A 19,559-nucleotide genomic window follows, 5' to 3' on the forward strand; every position below is an offset into this window, starting at 1 on the left:
TTGCTTGCCGTCGTTTTGATTTATTCATCTATTTTTGTTTCCCCCTCATCCATTTTTGTTTCTGTGCAGAGTTCACTTGAGACTCTGAATATAGTGGAGGAGAAGAAGCAGGCAGAGGTTGGGAAAGACGAAAGAGTAACCCCGGCAGAGATGAACGGTAAAGAGCCGTCCCCTGGGCATGGTCCTGGGGAGATGCGGAAGGTGGAGCCGGGGACGCAGAAAGACTCCACCTCCCTGTCTTCTGAGAGCAGCAGCGAGAGCGAGGAGGAGGAGGACGTGGGGGAGTACCGGCCCCACCACCGAGTGCCGGAGGGCACCATCAGGGAGGAACAGGAGGAGTGTGAAGAAGAGGTGGACCAGGCGCCCGGCCAAGCAGCCGAGGTAGTAGAGAGGCAGGACCCAGTGCCGGCAGCCAGCGTGCTCACCCGAGCAGGTGCCAGCGTCGGCACGGTAGAAACAGTGACCCAGGAAAAGGTAGCGGGCCCCCAGATCCCTGCCCCGAAGAGTGTAAACGAAGGCGCCGTTAAGCAAGACGTGGGCGAAGACACGGAGGATGAGCAACAGAAAGTTAACGGAGAGGTGGCTCCCGTTGACATTGATGTTTTGCCGCAGATTATCTGTTGTTCAGAGGTAAATGGGAGACCCCAGCGGGAGCTCATCGCTAGAGCGGTTTCTCAGGTGGAGCACACCTGCCTCTCTTCTTCTCCTGTCCTCCCAGGTCTCCTTCAGCTTCTTCGACAGGATTCTGATTTCGATCTCTCACGGGAGGAAGGGGGAAGGCCCTGCTTTGTCGATTTTTCTGCCCTCTCGGGTCACGGTTTCTGGCGTCTTTACCGCAACTGGATCACCCGATAAACTTTCCAACAGCAGCCTGTCGGTTTTTCCCTTCTCATTTCACATTGAAATTTTTCTCTGCATGTTTTTGGATGTTTTCAGTGGTTTATCTTTAGTTGCACTGCCTCCTCACAATGCCTTTTTGTTCATTAGAAAATGGTGTACGTAGTGTTGAAAAACGGTCAGTGTGTGTGTGTGTGTTGCTGGTGTCACGACTGGTTTTGACCTTCTGGCTCATTCTCTCTTCAGTTTAAGATTTTCAGAGTGGCAGCAGGCTCCGATCACCGTGATGCTCTGAATTCAGCATCTAGCCCTGATGAAAACATTATTTCTTGAATACCCCTGGCATTTCAGGTTTTAGATTCCAGGGATTGTACCGTCTGGTCAGGAGACTTAGCTTTCCTTCTGGGCAGCGAGAAGCTAACAGGAGGATACCCTTCTCTTCTCGTTCTATCCTCTCATCAATTCTGGATTATTTGCAAGTTTGATTATGTGTTTTGTGAGTTGTCTCCATTGGGTTTGGGTCTTTTCCTTTTTCTCTTCAAGAAAGAGCACTTTCCATACTCCTCTTAGATTAAGTCTTGGTCACTAGGTGCAGTGTCTCTGATTTGGGAGTTAAAGTTATGCTGAGGGAGGATTTACTTCCGTGTGAGTGTTCCTTGATTAAAATTAAATGCCGACAGTAGAGGGATTATCCATATTTGCTCTCTTTCATGGGGTAGAACATCTTGAAGTGACTTTGTCTTGAAATAATTAACTGGATTTATGTTACTTTTAAACTTCCGATTTCACTTCAGAGAAGATATTTTGAAAGTCTTTGAATGCTTTGAACTATTATTTTCTGCATTTAATATACAGGTTATTCCTCTTTAAATAATTACACTTGGGAATTTTCTCTCAAGGAAAGCACTGTAGTGTTTTGGTAGTAGTATAGTCTGATGGTGTATTAAAGATACATGCTCAGCAGACTTACAATGTTAACAGGCCGTGACCATCTCTTTGAATGTTTTAAATGGTTCAAAGCATTAATGCAACAATGGTGGAGTGACTCTACAGATATAACGTTTTAACTTATGTAATACAGAAGAAACACTGTAAGATTTAGACAGGTATAACTGAAAACAATCCTGCTTGAAGATATTCTTTCTGAAAATGGGATCTCCTTATCAGTAGGGCAGAAAAGGCCTTTGGGAAAAGAGCAAATCTTAGCCTACTGACCAACTGTGCCAATTAAAGGCACACACACAAACCTTACAGCCTTCACACAAACTATATGCTTCTTCAAACTGTAATAAAAATTGAGGCAGGTCACTTCTCATCGTTCATTCTGTTTTGTTTTCTTTTCAATTTTATCATTACTTGCTTAAAGCTAAAGTTTCCGTATCACTGTATGCCAGGCTTGACACGTAAGTAATTTGGGACCATCATAATTTGAAGCCTACCACAATTTAGGGAGCTATTATGCTAGCTTATTCTTCGTATATATCTATACACATATATATGATATTTGAAGGAAAGTGTTTTTCTTTTGTCTTTTGTTTTAGATTATTTCCTTTTACTCTTTTCTTTTGTTCATGAGTGTGTGTTTGGATATATTTCTTACAGTTAATTTTTGAAGGCTCCATTAAGCGCTTTTACTTTATTACCTCTAGAATTTATGTTTCCCTTCCTTTTCACTTCAGCCACCAGTGGTAAAAACAGAGATGGTAACAATTTCTGATGCCTCACAAAGGACAGAAATCTCCACCAAGGAAGTCCCTATTGTCCAAACTGAGACCAAAACCATCACATATGAGTCTCCGCAGGTACAAAGTCTCTAGACTTGGGCTGTTTGAGTTCTTTTTTACTTAGTCTGTTTCTGTTTTCATTCTGTCTTCTCCTAGTTTGTGTTTCTGACTTTGACATAGCTTTTTATATCTCCATTTTATAACTGTACTTCAGCAGCGTAACTTGCTACAATCAAAAAGGTGACCCAGTAATTATGGGGGGAAGCGTACATGTGATTTTTTAGGACGGGCAGTACCAATGTTGTTCTTATTATTCTTATAAGCCATTTCTGGCTTGATGTATCCAGGAGTGTTTATGTACACTTGGGAAACAGATCATCTTACAAAGTTTGTTGGATCTCATTTAATTTATGGATTCGTAGAATTTAATTTAGGCTTTTATCCCCTCCTCCAACTCCACGAAGACAGAGCCATTCAACTCACTCTTGTTTACAAGTACACACATATGCACACACACCTGTGCTTCTCCTCATGTGGGATTATTTTCTGAAAACATATGTTGCCATTCTTATGTAAATGTGATACTGTGTGTCTAAATAATTACCAGATTCGTGTGTTTGATTTTAGGTGTTCACACACTGATTCTGTAAAGATTTGAAATAAGATATTTAACCTTAAGGGTAACAAAAAAGGGGAAAGTAGTCATCATTTCAAAATGGAACCGTTTAGAAACTGGGACAACTCTTTTTTCAACTGAGAAATTTAGTGTTCTAGTAGGATTGTACCATGGTGGAGGATGGCAGATTATTGTCCTCTCGAAATATTTTTTAAAGGCGTAATGTGTTTATGTGTGAAACATTCCTTAAAATCATTTTAGATATGCTCTCCGTAAATGTGCGTAGATCCCACATAAGCACAAATAGGTTTCTTATGAATGGGCGTGGTAGGAGAGCGTGTACTCATGTGTTTCTGTTGTGGTAAGTGCCCTTGTAAAGAAGTAGAGGTGCGTGACCCAAGTTCGAGAGATCTCCTCCTAACTTACAGTAAGAAAGACTGCACTTTCCAGTTATTTCCTGTCAGTGTCAGGAAACTGGCGATAAATGTGTTTGGTGATCTTAGCATAAACTCGTAGCCTATTCATGTGCTTCATTATTTCCCTTGGTAAACTCTAGAACTTTCTAGTATCAAAGCAAAGAAGTTAAACCCTATATAGACATAAGATTTATATATAAGCTATTTATATACACACATATATAGAGAGAGTGCGTGCACATGTGCGCACACGTGTGCATACGTATTGAAATACATGTAGCCGTGTATACGCACAAACTATTACAGGAACAATGTCATTTCAAAAAATATCTAGAGATAAGCAATTAACCAAATTGCTTAAGCTTAGTCTATCCTAGTCAGGTTCTGTTGCTTAGTAATCTGAGAAAACGTTTATTTTTACCCACCTGTGCTTAAAAAAACAACAAACTCAGCACTTCTGGTCACTGTGGAAACTTCTCTGCTTGGTTCTCTGCTTTCTTCTTCTAGCTTCTGCGAATGGCCCTCGGTCAGATTTTCTCACGACTCCCCTGTAGATTTCAGTCCCACCTTCTACTTCCATTCTTCGTTTTTTCTCTCTCCGCCCAGGGTTGGCTTCTCCATGTGCATTTAGCCCTTGACTTTACTCTGTTGAAATGCCAGCCAATCTCTGATCAGTAAATCACCACTACAGACATGCAGAGGATAGGCAGCTAGCATCTTCTGCCGACTCCTTAGGTCTTAAAAGCTGCATGTCTGATGGGGAGGGGTCTTCCCTGACAACGTAACGGAAGTTAAGCCTTACTTTGTATTTTCCCCCCAACTCTCCAAAGATTGATGGCGGGGCTGGTGGTGACTCAGGCACGTTACTGACTGCGCAGACCGTCACCTCCGAGTCCGTGTCGACAACGACAACCACACACATCACCAAGGTAAAGCAATCCAGGGGAACGTACACTGCCAACAGAATCTTTCCTGAATGGTTTCTTTGTTCCTATTCACACTTCCAATTATTACGCACAGTGCCAGTGGAATAAAAATGCCTAGATTTAAAGTATGCAAGAAACTGGGCTCCACTGACATTTGTATTTAAACCAAATTGCAAATTTGTAAAGTACAAGGGGGTAAAAATATGTTCTAAATAGCTCTACTTAAGACAGCTGTAGGAGCAGAGGGAACCTAATAAAATTGGAAGCCTAGGTTTGGTAAGTACAAGTCAGCTCTCCTGACTGAAGCAAGGAAGTGAAGACTGCCATTGAAAGTTTTCACCGAGTTGTTCAAATCATGTAAATTTCCCCCATTGATTTAAGATACTAGTTATGTCGATTTGGAGCATTTCTCCAGATCACTCTCTAAATGTTTAACACCTGATGACCAGCGATCCTCAAAGTGTGGTCTCTGCACTGTCAGCTGCAATCTCACCCAGGGACTTGTTAGCAGTGTGAATACTGTGACTCCACTCTGGATCTTCTGAAACCCCGGGAGTGTTTAGGAAGCCCTTCACGCGATTCCAGTGCGTGACGTGGTCATCACCTTTCTAACCCAGTATTATTTTCCAGTAGTTCCTTTTGCTTCTACTTCTCAGGTTTGGTTAGTGCTTGAAGGTCTCAAATGTATCCCTTGTGCCCTCCTCACGCCGCATTTCAACAACAAAAAAAACTTTATGAATTAAAAAATGTCCCATAAGTGCAAGATGGTATTGGTGTTCATTTTAAAGCATATCCAGTTATTAAGACCTAATGATCTTAGTGATCAGCCTTGTTTCTTACAGTTAAGTGCAATACCTGTGACTGTGTGTAAATTTATCACTGTTGTAGAGGTTGAGTGTGCACTTTCTCAGGACTGGGTGGTGTTTGCTCATTGTTTATAGAGTGTCACAGGCATATGATCTCTCAGCCTCTATCATGCCCCAGGCTCTGTCACCTCGCTCCAAGCCAGTCACTCTGTAACTCTGTGGGCAGTTCACCCAGGAGCTCCTACCCCCGGGTCCCCTCACAGCCTTTGTTCAGCCACGTTACATGTTCATGTCACAGCCACGTGCAGAATCAAATCAGACATTGGATGAAAATCTTTATATCGCCCTCACACATCTTACCTATCTTAAACCAAGTCCAAGTCGTCTTCTTTTTTTTTTTTTTTTTATTATTGCACTAAACCAAATGAAGAAAATCACCAAATGGATCTGTATGATGCCAGTCAAACAATTTCCCAAACCTAAACCAGATGCCTAAATTATTAGCGTTCCTTATAAACTCTACATAAAACAAACAACTATTTCTCCTTTGCTCGCTTCTTTTCAAAAATTGGCCAATTGGAAGTGAAGAAACTCCAGAAACTGTAACGGAATGTTCCAGTGGAACTGTTTGGATTAAATGGCATCTGTTGCATCTTAGTCTCACCTGAATCTTGATAAGATAGTTTTTAAGGTTGCTTTCAGTTTAGGAGTGCTTACAGATGATGCTACACTTTGAACGATCGGATTCTCTATGGAGCTTAAAGAAATTTCTAAAACATCAGTCTTCCCCACCCAGTGAGAATTGCTTAACGATGATCAGAAGGTCTAGGTGTGCGCCATCTCTGTTTTCTCTGATTATGTGTAAACATGTTTTAGTGATTGCTAATCCTCCCTCCCTTCTGTTTCTTTATGACCTTTAGACTGTGAAAGGTGGAATATCTGAAACAAGAATTGAAAAGCGCATCGTGATCACGGGAGATGCAGATATTGATCACGACCAGGTAAAGACTTGAGGTTCTGGTTCTGAAACTGGCCACGTTTATTTTCTAAGTTTCTGTCGTCATGCCACGTCCCTGTGTCAAACCGCTTCTCCCAGTACCTCCTTCCTAGATGAATGCACCTCCTAAGCTTGGCATAAAGACCCTTCACAGCCTAAACACAGCCTGTCCTTTCAGCCTTCCTAGCACTGAATTAGCACAAAATGTGGGTTGTTTTTCATTTCACACTAGCTCTACATGCACCTTTGGCTCACAATAATCAAGAGGATTTTTGGCAACCATCAGGCATTCACGTGGGCCTGGTTTAAAGGCAAGTCAACAGTTACTGAAAAATAAATGGCAGTTAAATGACACTGGCTTCCAAAAAAATAAGGAAAGCCACTAAGTTTGACTTATGCCCGCTTTCAGGAACTTATCAAGTATTTTTTTATAGCATTAGAAAAGTTGGGCTATTTACCTCTAGATGTTTTCTCCTAGTTATTACTATTATTGAGGGGTAGGAAAAGGTAATATAAGGTCTCTTACAAAGTGAAAATTTATATGTATTCAGAAAAGATTTTTTAAAGAATTGTACTTCCACTCTGTTAAGCTGAACAGGTGACGAATGGAACTGCTGGAGACTTGGAGAGTAGCTTTAATTTTAGACTGCAGTCCCAAGTGATGATAAAATTTTTTGCTTTGTTATTTTCTGAGTGATTTCAACTCAACTTTAAAGGAGACCAAGCTCTTTTCCTTTTACAGTAATTTGAAGAAATGGAAATGTTCAGTTGACCATCTCAGCTGGGGAGTAGGAACAAATGATAGTCACCCAGCTTTGAACACAGAAGTTTTAGAGAACAACATTTCTCGTTTAAGAAAGGCTTGCTATAAGAAAGGCCAAACAGGAATAGATTTTCTTCTATGCCTAAAAAGAAAATTACTGTTTTTTAAAACTCCTGTATACATAATTTTACTTACATATTTCATAATGTATTTTTTTAAATTCCTTGAGAGTTATTATAGGTTAAAAGGTTGCCCTGACTCTGAATTTTGACTTAGTAATAGCGCTTCATTGTAGATGACTATACATGTGTCTGTTCACCACTAGAAAATGAATTACCTGTGTGGAAACCAAGCGTCTGGTTTCCCATATAGAGGATTTATTCTACTCCTCTTCACTGGGACAGTTTTGAGTCGCTCTGACCTTAAGTTGGAGCAAACCCTATGCTTACTCTTTTTTCCTCTGGGACTCTCGTTCAGCATTTATTGAATTTCTACAGTGTGCTGGGCAGGAACCCACATTCTTTGGCCTGATGGAAGGTGAAAATCGGGGTCCTCTCCCAGCCTTTGTTTCGTCTGCCCTCTGTCTCCACCAAACAAGGCCCTTTCAGGGTTTCAAATGCCACTTTTTCCCTTGAGGGTTTACTTGCAGGTTTTATTTTATGTGTATTCTTTTGTCCTGTTTTTCCTGAAAACTCAAATCTAGATAGTACCGCTTCTGAACGGCAAATATTAAAAACACAGTCTGAAATGTAAGTTCCAAAATAACACAAAATAACAAAATTCCTAACTCTTCCATTAGAAGAAAATCATGACGCTGCAGCTTTAGCTGTTGCTGTGAGGACGCACACCTTCAGCCCATTTTAAAACTGAAGTGGGGTGAGGGGGCGGGGGAGGGATAAATTGGGAGTTTGGGATTAACAAGTGCACACACCACTATGTATAAAATAGATAAACAACAAGGAGCTACTGTATAGCACAGGGAACTATAGTCAGTATCTTGTAATAACCTATAAGGGTAAAGAATCTGAAAAAGAATAGATATATGTGTATGTATAACTGAATCACTTTGCTGTACACCTGAAACTAACAACATTGTAAATCAACTATACTTCGATTAAAAAAAACCCAAAAAAACCCAAAACTGAGGTCAGATATCCAAATGAAGAGAACAGATATTTACCTTTTTCATGTTTATTTATAAGATGTCATAAACTTTTTTGAGTAAATGTAATTGTGGCTTCTGGTATGCTTGTCACCAGAAGCTCATAATGAGTTTGCTTTCCCCTTAAAGCCTGTAAATGAGATGATGGAACTATTTAAAAGTAAAGGAGGGAAATTAGTTCCCTGCCAAAAACTGATGTTGATCGTGCAGTGACTTTAATGTCATTGACACCTTTTCAGTTCCTTGCCTACATTAAAGGAATTTTAATAGTGGAAGGAAACCCTTCATCTGAGCAGGATAGAAAAAGAAGGAATCTCTTGTGCTGGCAAGTGAAAGAGGCGTGCTTCTGTAGAAACTCGCTTTGCAGGTTCTACACCCGGTGCTAGTCGTGGCTCTCAGCTCCATACCCGGGAGGCATAAACAACACGGCAAAGTGTATTTCTTTCTAATAAAATAACTTCTCAATTTGGCAGTGCAATGTGATAGTTTTCTCACAGTCTTTATTGTTGCCGCAGTAAATTAACATTTTACAGTATTTAATTACGTGTACTGATATTATGGAAGGAAAGGAGCTAAGGGCAAACTGACTTCAAATATGTTTGAAGATGATAATAGCAGTTTTCCATTTTCCCTACTTTTCTGCTAATTAAAGCATGTTTCACGCCTGCTACCTTCCCTTGGGTATCATGTATGTTTCCTCTTTGACAAATGCAGGGGTTTAATGTAGGCAGATCTTTGTAATGAACATGAATTCAAAGTAGCTGAGAAGTTGTTCTGTAGCCACGTTGGCTCCCATCAGAGCTGTCCTTTCTCAAATTGGATTCCGGAAACCAGCAGGGAGTAGACAGTGTTGATGGTGCCAATCTCCCTCTTGCCTCTGAACACAGACTTAGAGCCTCCCTGATGTACTCGGTCTCCTTCCCCATTCACATTGCAGTTAGTACACGGCAGCACTTGCTGTCCTGCTCTGAGATGAGGTCCCCACTCTGCTCCTGCCCACTGGGCTGCCTGCTCTCCCCACGTGGCAAGCAGTTGTGCTGACGCTCAGATGGAAGCCTGGTCCCCTGTCTGATCCTCTCTTGTCCCAACACAGGTAGGTTGCCAGAGTTTGTTCCCCAGTGGAAACTTAAGCACCCTCAAGTGTCTTCCAAGCTTCTGAGTGAAACGTTTTTGGCGTGAAAATAATTTTGGGGGGTAGTTTTCTCTTTCTTTGTGGAATGCGGCTCAGGGTTTTGCTCAGTAACCTTCCAGCTGACAGAAATGATATTGTAAACAAGAAATGCAGTTGTCCCCAAAGGCAGGTGACAAAGCAGCAGGAAAATTGTGCTGCTTTTTTCAAATGTATGTTTTCCTTATGAGATACAGCAGTCTCTCTCCTAGTAGGATTTCTTTTTTGTTTTCAAGTTCTTTCCTAGATTTTGAGTGTTGTTCCGTGCGGTTTTCTTTTACTTTTTCCCCGTGACCTCTTTAAACATCTTTCCCTCTGAAAAACAGGATCTTTCCACTTTATCATAATCCTCGTATACAGTTTACTTTCTGATCAAACTCAGAGAAATCTTGTCTGCTTTCTCACAGCCTCATCCAGGGAAGAGCCCATGAATCAGTGGACGGGCAGCCCTCCCCTGCCCTGAAGCCCCCTGGCAGGGTGGTCCTGAGGAAGACCCATGAACCTTTGTGCCTTCACGGTTTCCACCTGTAAAATAGGGAGCTGTATTTTATTATCTAAAGATTAGTCTCTCTCTTTTCTTTAGCTTTACTGATTGTTTGTCGTCATTGTTGCTTGCGGTTTTAATTGTTCTGTGTCCCAGAAGCTAATAGATATTTTTCCTGCAACATTCCTCAAGCAATTACTGAGAGCCTAAGAGGGCAAAGATGAGCAGGGCCTGGTCCTGCACTGTGAGATATTTGTTTTTTAAATTTTATTTATTTAAATTTTATTTTTTTAACATCTTTATTGGAGTATAATTGCTTTACAGTGGTGTGTTAGTTTCTGCTTTATAACAAAGTGAATCAGCTATACATATACATATATCCCCATATCTCCTCCCTCTAGCGTCTCCCTCCCCCCTCCCCATCCCACCCCTCTAGGTGGTCACAAAGCACCGAGCTGATCTCCCTGTGCTATGCGGCTGCTTCCCACTAGCTATCGATTTTACATTTGGTAGTGTATATATGTCCATGCCACTCTCTCACTTCGTCCCAGCTTACCCTTCCCCCTCCCCGTGTCCTCAAGTCCATTCTCTAGTAGGTCTGCATCTTTATTCCCGTCCTGCCCCTAGGTTCTTCATGACCATTTTTTTTCTGTTTTTTTTAGATTCCATATATACATGTTAGCATAAGGTATTTGTTTTTCCCTTTCTGACTTACTTCACTCTGTGGGACAGACTCTAGGTCCATCCACCTCACTACAAATAACTCAGTTTCATTTCTTTTCATGGCTGAGTAATATTCCATTGTATATATGTGCCACATCTTCTTTATCCATTCATCTGTCAGTGGACACTTAGGTTGCTTCCATATCCTGGCTATTGTAAATAGAACTGCAATGAGCATTGTGGTACATGACTCTTTTTTTTTTTTTTTAAACCTTGGTACATCCTTTACATTCTATTTTTTTTTTAATTTTTATTTATTATTTATTTATTATGTTTATTTTTGGCTGTGTTGGGTCTTCGTTTCTGTGCGAGGGCTCTCTCCAGCTGCGGCGAGTGGGGGCCACTCTTCATCGCGGTGCGTGGGCTTCTCACTATCGTGGCCTCTCTTGTTGCGGAGCACAGGCTCCAGACGCGCAGGCTCAGTAGTTGTGGCTCACGGGCCCAGTTGCTCCGCGGCATGTGGGATCTTCCCAGACCAGGGCTCGAACCCGTGTCCCCCGCACTGGCAGGCAGACTCTCAACCACTGCGCCACCAGGGAAGCCCACATGACTCTTCTTGAATTATGGTTTTCTCAAGGTATGTGCCCAGTAGTGGAATTGCTGGTTGTATGGTAGTTCTATTTTTAGTTTTTTAAGGAACCTCCATACGGTTCTCCATAGTGGCTGTATCAACTTACATTCCCACCAACAGTGCAAGAGGGTTCCCTTTTCTCCACACCCTCTCCAGCATTTATTGTTTGTAGATTTTTTGATGATGGCCATTCTGACCAGTGTGAGGTGATACCTCATTGTAGTTTTGATTTGCATTTCTCTAATGATCAGTGATGTTGAGCATCCTTTCATGTGTTTGTTGGCAATCTGTATATCTTCTTTGGAGAAATATCTATTTAGGTCTTCTGCCCAGTTTTGGATTGGGTTGTTTGTTTTTTTGATATTGAGCTGCATGAGCTGCTTGTAAATTTTGGAGGTAAATCTTTTGTCAGTTGCTTCGTCTGCAAATATTTTCTCCCATTCTGAGGGTTGTCTTTTCATCTTGTTTATGGTTTCCTTTGCTGTGCAAAAGCTTTTAAGTTTCATTAGGTCCCATTTGTTTATTTTTGTTTTTATTTCCACTTCTCTAGGAGGTGGGTCAAAAAGGATCTTGCTGTGATTTATGTCATACAGTGTTCTGCCTATGTTTTCCTCTAAGAATTTGGTAGTGTCTGGCCTTACATTTAGGTCTTTAATCCATTTTGAGTTTATTTTTGTGTATGGTGTGAGGGAATGTTCTAATTTCATTCTTTTACATGTAGCTGTCCAGTTTTCCCAGCACCACTTATTGAAGAGGCTGTCTTTTCTCCATTGTATATTCTTGCCTCCTTTACCAAAAATAAGGTGACCATATGTGTGTGGGTTTATCTCTGGGCTTTCTATCCTGTTCCATTAATGTATATTTCTGTTTTTGTGCCAGTACCATACTGTCTTGATTACTGTAGCTTTGTAGTATAGTCTGAAGTCCGGGAGCCTGATTCCTCCAGCTCCGTTTTTCTTTCTCAAGATTGCTTTGGCTGTTTGGGGTCTTTTGTGTTTCCATACAAATTGTGAAATTTTTTTTTCTAGTTCTGTGAAAAATGCCTGTGGTAGTTTGATAGGGATTGCATTGAATCTGTAGATTGCTTTGGGTAGTATAGTCATTTTCGCAATGTTGATCTTTCCAATCCAAGAACATGGTATATCTCTCCATCTGTTTGTATCATCTTTAATTTCTTTCATCAGTGTCTTATAGTTTTCTGCATACAGGTCTTTTGTCTTCTTAGGTAGGTTATTCCTAGGTATTTTATTCTTTTTGTTGCAATGGCAAATGGGAGTGTTTCCTTAATTTCTCTTTCAGATTTTTCATCATTAGTGTATAGGAATGCAAGAGATTTCTTGCACCGTGAGTTTTGAGGCAACTGGGTAATTGCAAGTATCACTCGAGTGTGGAGGGCAGACACCACGCTGGAGGCTTTACATCATTCCTTCAATCCATACATCGAACCTTAACATTATCTTTACAATCTTAGCATAAGTCTCAGGTTGCAGATGAGAATCCTAAGGTCAGAGAAGATCTGTTTTCTCCACGTCTCACAGTGCGTGCCAGGCTGAGTGGGATTCAGAGCCAGCATGTGTCTCCTACATGTATCATTATTTGGCAGTGGACTGGAGAAATGGGAAATCTGGGGAAATGAGATGCATTCTCTAAAATGAAAAAGGAGCCCATTTCAAATCTCCTGCTTCCTCAAATAAAGCAGTGAAACTGTCTTGGCAGGAGGAGGGATGGATCCCAGGTGATGGCTATGCTCGTGTATAGCCATCCCAAGAAAGAGCCTCTTCCTCTACTCACAGTGCTCTCTCCTGACCCCGCAGGCGCTGGCCCAGGCCATCAGGGAAGCCAGGGAGCAGCACCCCGACATGTCGGTCACGAGGGTAGTGGTGCACAAAGAAACCGAGCTGGACGAGGGGGAAGAGTAAGGTAAGAGCCTCGTCATCGGGGCCTTTCTCATGACTGTTCTGTATTCCTGAACCTGCCGAGCGATGTGAAAGGTACGTCTGCATCACGGTGCCTGTCTCCGGCAGTTCATTTGATCTTTCAGACTTTATCATCTCCGAGTACATCTGCTCAGGTGACCTGCATATAGTTAATTATAAACTCTGTGGACCAACGGGCATCATGTGGTGTTAATAACTGCCATGTATTGAGAGCCACTAATAATCAACATTTATATGTTACTTTACTATTTGTAAAGCACATTAATATAAGTTATCTCAGTGTTCACAAAGAGCCTGTTAGGAAGGTGCTATTGCTTTCATTTAGGTGAGGGATTTTTGTCGTAGGGGCCCAAAGGGGAGATGAGTTAATCTTTTCAATGGAGACATTAAGAACTCTGTATCAGAGAAGGAACCATAAAGGAAAAGATTGCTTTGACTGTATAAAGAGGTAAAAATTTGAGCCAAACCAACAAAAACAAAAGTAAAAGGTAAGTGATAAAGTTCGACATACCTGGCAGAGACAGGGTTAATATCCTGAATATATTAAGAAGCTCTTATGTGTCATCAAAAAATGTAAACACTTAAGTAGAAAAATGAGTAGAGGATTAAGCAAGTAAACCATGTAGAAACTAAGTAAATAATGAGCAAAACGTGTTCAGCCTCAGTGTTGTTTACATCAATACAAATGAAAAATTCACTTCTGAATCTGGCAAAGTTTATGCTTTTAGCCAGGGTCGGGGAGGTGGGGGGGCGGGGAATATACTTATGCTGCTGTATCAATTAGTAATATTTCCTGGAGGGCAATTTGGCAAAAACCCATGTCAGACACGCTTACCGTTTAAACTGCTGTGAGAAGTTTATCTTAAATAATCAGAGACGGATACAAAGATTTACCTACAAGAGTATCACATGTTTATATATACTAGCAAGAAATTTGAAACAATCTAAATGGCCAGCAGTAGGGAGTGGTTATACATTATGCTGCTTCCATGTGATGGCACAATACATATAGCCTTTAAAAGTTGTGTTAAAGAATTCTTAAAAAATGAGTAAGTGTTCCTGATCATGTACGTATTAGGGTTTTAAAAAGCAGGTTTTATCACACAGCGCATATCCTTAATATTGCATTTTTGTTTTTAAAATGATCCGTACATTGGTCAGTTGACAGATAGATCCCCGCTGGAGTGGCTGGTCACAGAACCCGTCTTCCTCCTCGTGGCAAGGCCAAGTGCTCTCCCGTCGTAGGGCGTGAGGGGTCCTACCAGTGCACAGCCTCCCCTCTGACTTACTAACGTTTGCCAATCTGATAGATATGAAATGGCGTACAACTTAAGACATACGACATATAACTTACTGCCATATAACTTTCTTGGTCATACAGATTCTTGATAGATTTTGGATACTAATCCTTTGTCAATTTTATGTGTTGCAGATATCTTTGTTTGTGGTTTGTCTTTTATTATTAATATAGGGCAATATATTAATATATTGAATGTAATATTTAATATGTTAATATAGTTGAGTTATCAAGCTTTCCTTTATGGCTTATGCTTTTTCCATATCCTGAGGTGTTAAAGATATTTTCAATCCGGAAATTTTAATGTTGCCTTTCATGGATCAATCCTTAATCTATCAGAAATTTTTTCTGTGTGATTAGAAACAGTGATTTGTTTGCTTCCCGTATAAGTAGCCAGCGTTCCAGCCCTGTTTATTGAAGAGCCCGTCCTTGCCCCATCTAGTCTGCGGGTCAGATATCAAGTTTCTTACATGCGTGGGTGTGTTTCTGAGCACATTCATTTCTATTAGTCTGTGTGTCTGTCCCTGCTCCAATGCCATATAGCTTTAAAATGAGAATTGGTATCTAGGAGGACAACACTCCCCAGTTCTTTCTCTTCAAGAATGTCTTGGCTGTTCTGGGCTCCTTCTGTTCCATATAAATTTCAGAATCAGAGTGTTAGGTTCTAAGATATTCTATGGTATTTTGATTGGAATTGCATCTGCTCTGTAGCTCAGTATACTGAGAATTACATCTTTATGATATTGTCTTCTTTTCCACAAATATTAACATCTTTCCATTTATATAGATCTTCTTTAATGTCTTTCAATAAAATTGTGTACTTTTTTTACCCAGACGCTGTTGCTGGCATAGGGAGATACAACTAACTTTCCAATATTGCTCTTATATCTAGCAACCTTACTCTTTATGTTTTAGGTGATGTTTTCAACACAGGGTGTATAAAGGGCCTACGAGCAGAAATCATTTAAGGTTTTAGTGCAAGCACAGTATCTGTTGTACCTGAATAAATGTGCTATGTTACATGCAAGTCTGAGAACATTCTTAGCTAGGAGTCAGAAGATCAAGTGCTGTGTTTTAATCTTGCCAGATCTCAAACTATGGGACGTTGGGCAAGTCAGTGGGGCTGGTACAAATCTACCTTTTCTACTTATATATAATATGACGATGAATGGGAAAATTGAGTGTTGTACAAATGTAAAGATAATGCGTATTTCTCCTCTAAATTCTATGAATCAGTTATTTAATCAGGAATATGAGACAAAAATTCGTGACCACTAGCATTACCAGCACTTCACCTTCATTTGTGGTATTTTAATAAGCTTTAAAATAAATTAGTTATATCATTTATTCTTAGCACCTTATATTCATTTGTTCAGTGGAGACACACAAACACACACACACACAGCCTTTGAAGTTTGCCTGTCTCAGAGGCCATCTTTTATAAGCAGCCTTGTTAAACAAATTTAGGAGGTTAAAGTGTAAATTCACATGTAAGGTGAGCACACTAGATAAATTTGGAAAGATTCATTTATTCATTGAAAAATATTTAGCAAGCGCCAAAATATGCTAGGCTAGCTTAGGCAGTGAGGATTGTCACATTGGTAGACAACACAGTCCCGGTGCCCTTCCCCGGGAAGGATCCACTCCAGGAGGGGAGGTGTCAGTATTAACAAATAAACAGAATGTAATTGCATATCTGATAAATGCTCTGAAGGAAATAATGTGAGATGAGAGAACAGAATAGGGGGCCTGAACTATTATCAATTTAACCTGTTACTTGAGAAACAGAATTTGAGTTGAAACCTGAAGGACGCATGGGAGCTACCTCAGTGTCTCACAGTCATTTTAGCATCTCCACTCCTGACTGGCCGCACTTGTTCTTGAAAAATTTCCTTTGCTGATGCCTGTCAGGGCTGGGAAGAATGTGTTTCCACTGTTTCAGCTACCCTCTGGCTGCCCTGCCAGAATCCCACAGAGGCAGCAGCGGATCAAGGCAAAGAGCAGGACCAGGACGGTATCCCAACAGCAGAAAAGAAGAAGAAAGAACTATTTGTGATATATCGGTCCCATCTCCCTTTTCAGGCGTGAAAAGCTCTCCTCCTGGTCTGACCTGACCTCTTCCTTTGGAGTAGCTCTGACCTCTTGATCAAGCATTGAGCGTGGCAGGTGGGGAAACAGAAAGACGGTCAAAGAACAACAATGTGCCGAGGACTGAACTCCCGGTCTGCTTCCCCAGGCTGGGCGGTGGCCAGCGGTGAGGCAGAGGAGCGAAGTGCAGCTCCACGAACAAGAAAACGCTTAGAGGAGCACTTCCATTGATCTTTGTATCGTTTTTATTTCCTCTTAAGGACTACTCCCTCCTGCTATTTTATCCTAAATGCATATTTATGAGCCCTTGAATGGACACAAAATGTTACTGACCTTGTCACCACTAGAATGGTGTCCCCGCTGGTCCTGATGAGGAGGGAGAAGAGCCCAGGCTTGGTGGGGTGGTCTGTGCGGCCTGAGAAAGAATGAGCCCCAGGAGGGGGAACGCGCGACCCGGCTTCGGCTGGTGCCGTAAGCTCTGTGAACGCAGACTTCAGATGAGCCTCTCAGACTCTTGGAGTAATCATTGACGTTGCATGAAAAAGTGAACGACGCCTCCTTTTCATCGGAAAGCAGTGAGCGGCCAAAGGATAACATGATGGAGGAGCAGCCTTTCATCCATTCACTCATTTTATTCTTTTTTGTCGTTATTGTTCATTATACAGATGTTATGGAAGTCTCATTAGGTATCATCTACTGTTTTACCATTGAGATTTCAAATCAAGGTCTGTACTCACAGACAATAAAGCAGTGGTAGCAGCATAGGGTCTCAAGTTTTATCATAGGTTCTGGACTGAGTTTCGTGGGAACAAAAAGGCAAGATCTCTGAATCAGGATGGGGCATCAGAGATGGCTTCTCACTGGAGCTTCACGGCGAGTTGGAGTTAGCCCAGTGAAGGAAGGCGTGGAAAGGGGGCAATTCAGGCAGGATCTGGTACTGTGGACCAGACACTCCAGGAACGGGGCAAAATCAGGTGCAGCTGCCTCGCAGGGCACTTGTAGCAGAGTCATGGGAGATGAGGGCGCAGAGGGGCAGAGGCCCGATCACAAAAAGTCTTAGAAGCCAAGCAGGAGGCTGAAGTTTATCCTGAAAAGCTGTGGGGTACTCCTTTGTATTTGAGAGGTGGTGAGGAGATAAAGGTTTGTGACTTGTTGACTGTTTGCATGAGGATATGGAAGTTAGTGAGTTGGGAGGACGGAGGAGCGGGGAAAAATGCCAGATAACGCCCAGGTTTCTGGCTTGGACAAACGGGTCGATGATACCTGTAATTTCAATCACAGAACACATGAATTTCATTTTTCACAAGTCATGTGCAATGTGGCCAGTCCTTTCAGTTTAGCTATCTTAAAGCAAAGCTGTATTTTTTGTTCTCTGGTACTATAGGAGAGACCAACTGTCATGGGAATTACAGTGGAAGCTTGGAAGTGAATGTATAAGGCTCAGTCTTACACACACACACACACACACAAACACACACACACACACACACACACACACACGACATGGTTAATTGGAAATTTACCAGATAGTCTGAGTGTTAAGAGGAAGTGTAACAGGAGATTTGCTGGGTTCAAATCTACTTCATAGTTGTGTGATGTGTGCCGGTTATTTCATTTCTCTATGCCTCAGTTCTGCCATCTGTAAACTGGAGGTGATAATAGAATCTACAGAGGGTTTGTTAATAAGGCATGTTGTAAGAACTTTTTGTAGCGTAGAAGGCCAGCCATGAACCCTTTTTGCTCTTAAAAATCAAATAAAAACTTCTACCCCAGAGATGTTGAGCTTGAGATGCATGTGAAATGTCTTCATGAAGAGGTCCAGGAAGTAGCCAAGAGCTTTGAGAGAGAGAGAGAGAGCACGGCAGGCTTCAGAGCAGGAGGTAGACACATCTGAATATGTCATCCACTGATGAAGCCTTTGGTTTGAATGATGTTACGCAGGGCCAGGTCAGAGAGTTGGGGCCTGGGGAACAGAGGAGTTACAGGAGAAGGAGTGAGAAGGGCAAGAAGATAGAAAACAGGGAGATAAGGGGGCCATGAAAGCTGCAAGAGAAGCTAGCTCCGAGAAGGACAGCATAATCAGCATTAAATATGGCAAAGAAATCAGGTGCCTGTGTCCTTTGGAATTGTTGCTACACAATCTACCTGGGAGCTGTGTCAGAGCTCCTTCAGTCAGATAGTGGAGATGGAGCCTGTAACAGGTTGAGGAAATAGGATTTACACAGAGTGCTTTCGAGAAGCAGGAAAACTCAGTAATTGGCCTTTTGCTTTTCCATCCACCTTGCCTGCCTTCATCTGAGAAGACAGAGCATTGGTCTGACAGAGCCACTGGAGCTAGTGCAGTGATTACTAAAAACCTGGTACATGCATCATTCCTTTGAGACTGTTAGGTGGACCCTGAGCTCCAGTCCCCAGCCCACAATAAATAGCTGTCAGTGAGTGGTGTTGCTCTCCGTGCTGGCCTGCGTCTGTGAACACCAGTTTCTAAACAAGATAATATTGTGTTCCAGCCAACATTTCAAAGTCAGGGTGATGTTCACGGTTTCAAAATGAACTCGCAGAAACAACAGGAAATTAGCATTAGCTGTCTAACTACCTTGACAGGAGAGAAGAAGGGTGTTGGCTGAATGGAGCTCTAGCCGATCACGAGCTACTCATTTACATGCTACTCATTTACATGCGAGCGGCTCCCTGTCCTTGAAAGAAAAGCACCAGCCTATTGGCTTCCAGATGACGATTTTCAATTCAGGGATGTTTCATGCATATTGGTTTCAGTTGTGTTGCATTTTTATTTTATTCTGTTTGCCTAGTTGTACTACTCTTGTACCAGAAATGAGCATTTTATTACAGCTGAGTTTTCGATATAAGTTAATCAAACCTAAAATGAAGACTTCTACTTAGAAATAAAAAGCCATTTTGGATTTAGTGAGTTTTAGGCACTGCCAGTTTTCACTCTGGAATGCTGGGGAATACTCTGTTTAACATTTATAAATCTGGCAGGTGCTATCAGTGAGTCACAATATATTTGAACTACCCAACAGAAG

The 19,559-nt window shown here is 41.6% G+C and overlaps 1 protein-coding gene across 23 annotated transcripts in view; it reads left to right on the forward strand.

Moving 5' to 3' along the window:
• Positions 1-19,559, forward strand: part of EPB41L2 (erythrocyte membrane protein band 4.1 like 2) — a 214,631-nt gene that overhangs the window by 183,550 nt on the left and 11,522 nt on the right. For 20 of the 23 annotated variants that reach the window (XR_009506159.1, XM_059941214.1, XM_059941211.1 and 17 more), the window contains 5 exons: positions 70-630; positions 2,517-2,639; positions 4,424-4,522; positions 6,246-6,326; positions 13,008-13,113. Coding sequence is in view for 22 of the 23 variants with exons in the window: in XM_059941214.1 (XP_059797197.1) it covers positions 70-630; positions 2,517-2,639; positions 4,424-4,522; positions 6,246-6,326; positions 13,008-13,112 (969 nt within the window). In the remaining variant the exon portion in view is untranslated. The remainder of the gene's footprint in view (positions 1-69; positions 631-2,516; positions 2,640-4,423; positions 4,523-6,245; positions 6,327-13,007; positions 13,114-19,559) is intronic. The other 3 variants (XM_059941229.1, XM_059941230.1, XM_059941232.1) reach the window with 3 other exon arrangements.

This window comes from Balaenoptera ricei, chromosome 12 (genome assembly GCF_028023285.1).
Source record: "Balaenoptera ricei isolate mBalRic1 chromosome 12, mBalRic1.hap2, whole genome shotgun sequence".
Classification (NCBI taxonomy): Eukaryota; Metazoa; Chordata; class Mammalia; order Artiodactyla; family Balaenopteridae; genus Balaenoptera; species Balaenoptera ricei.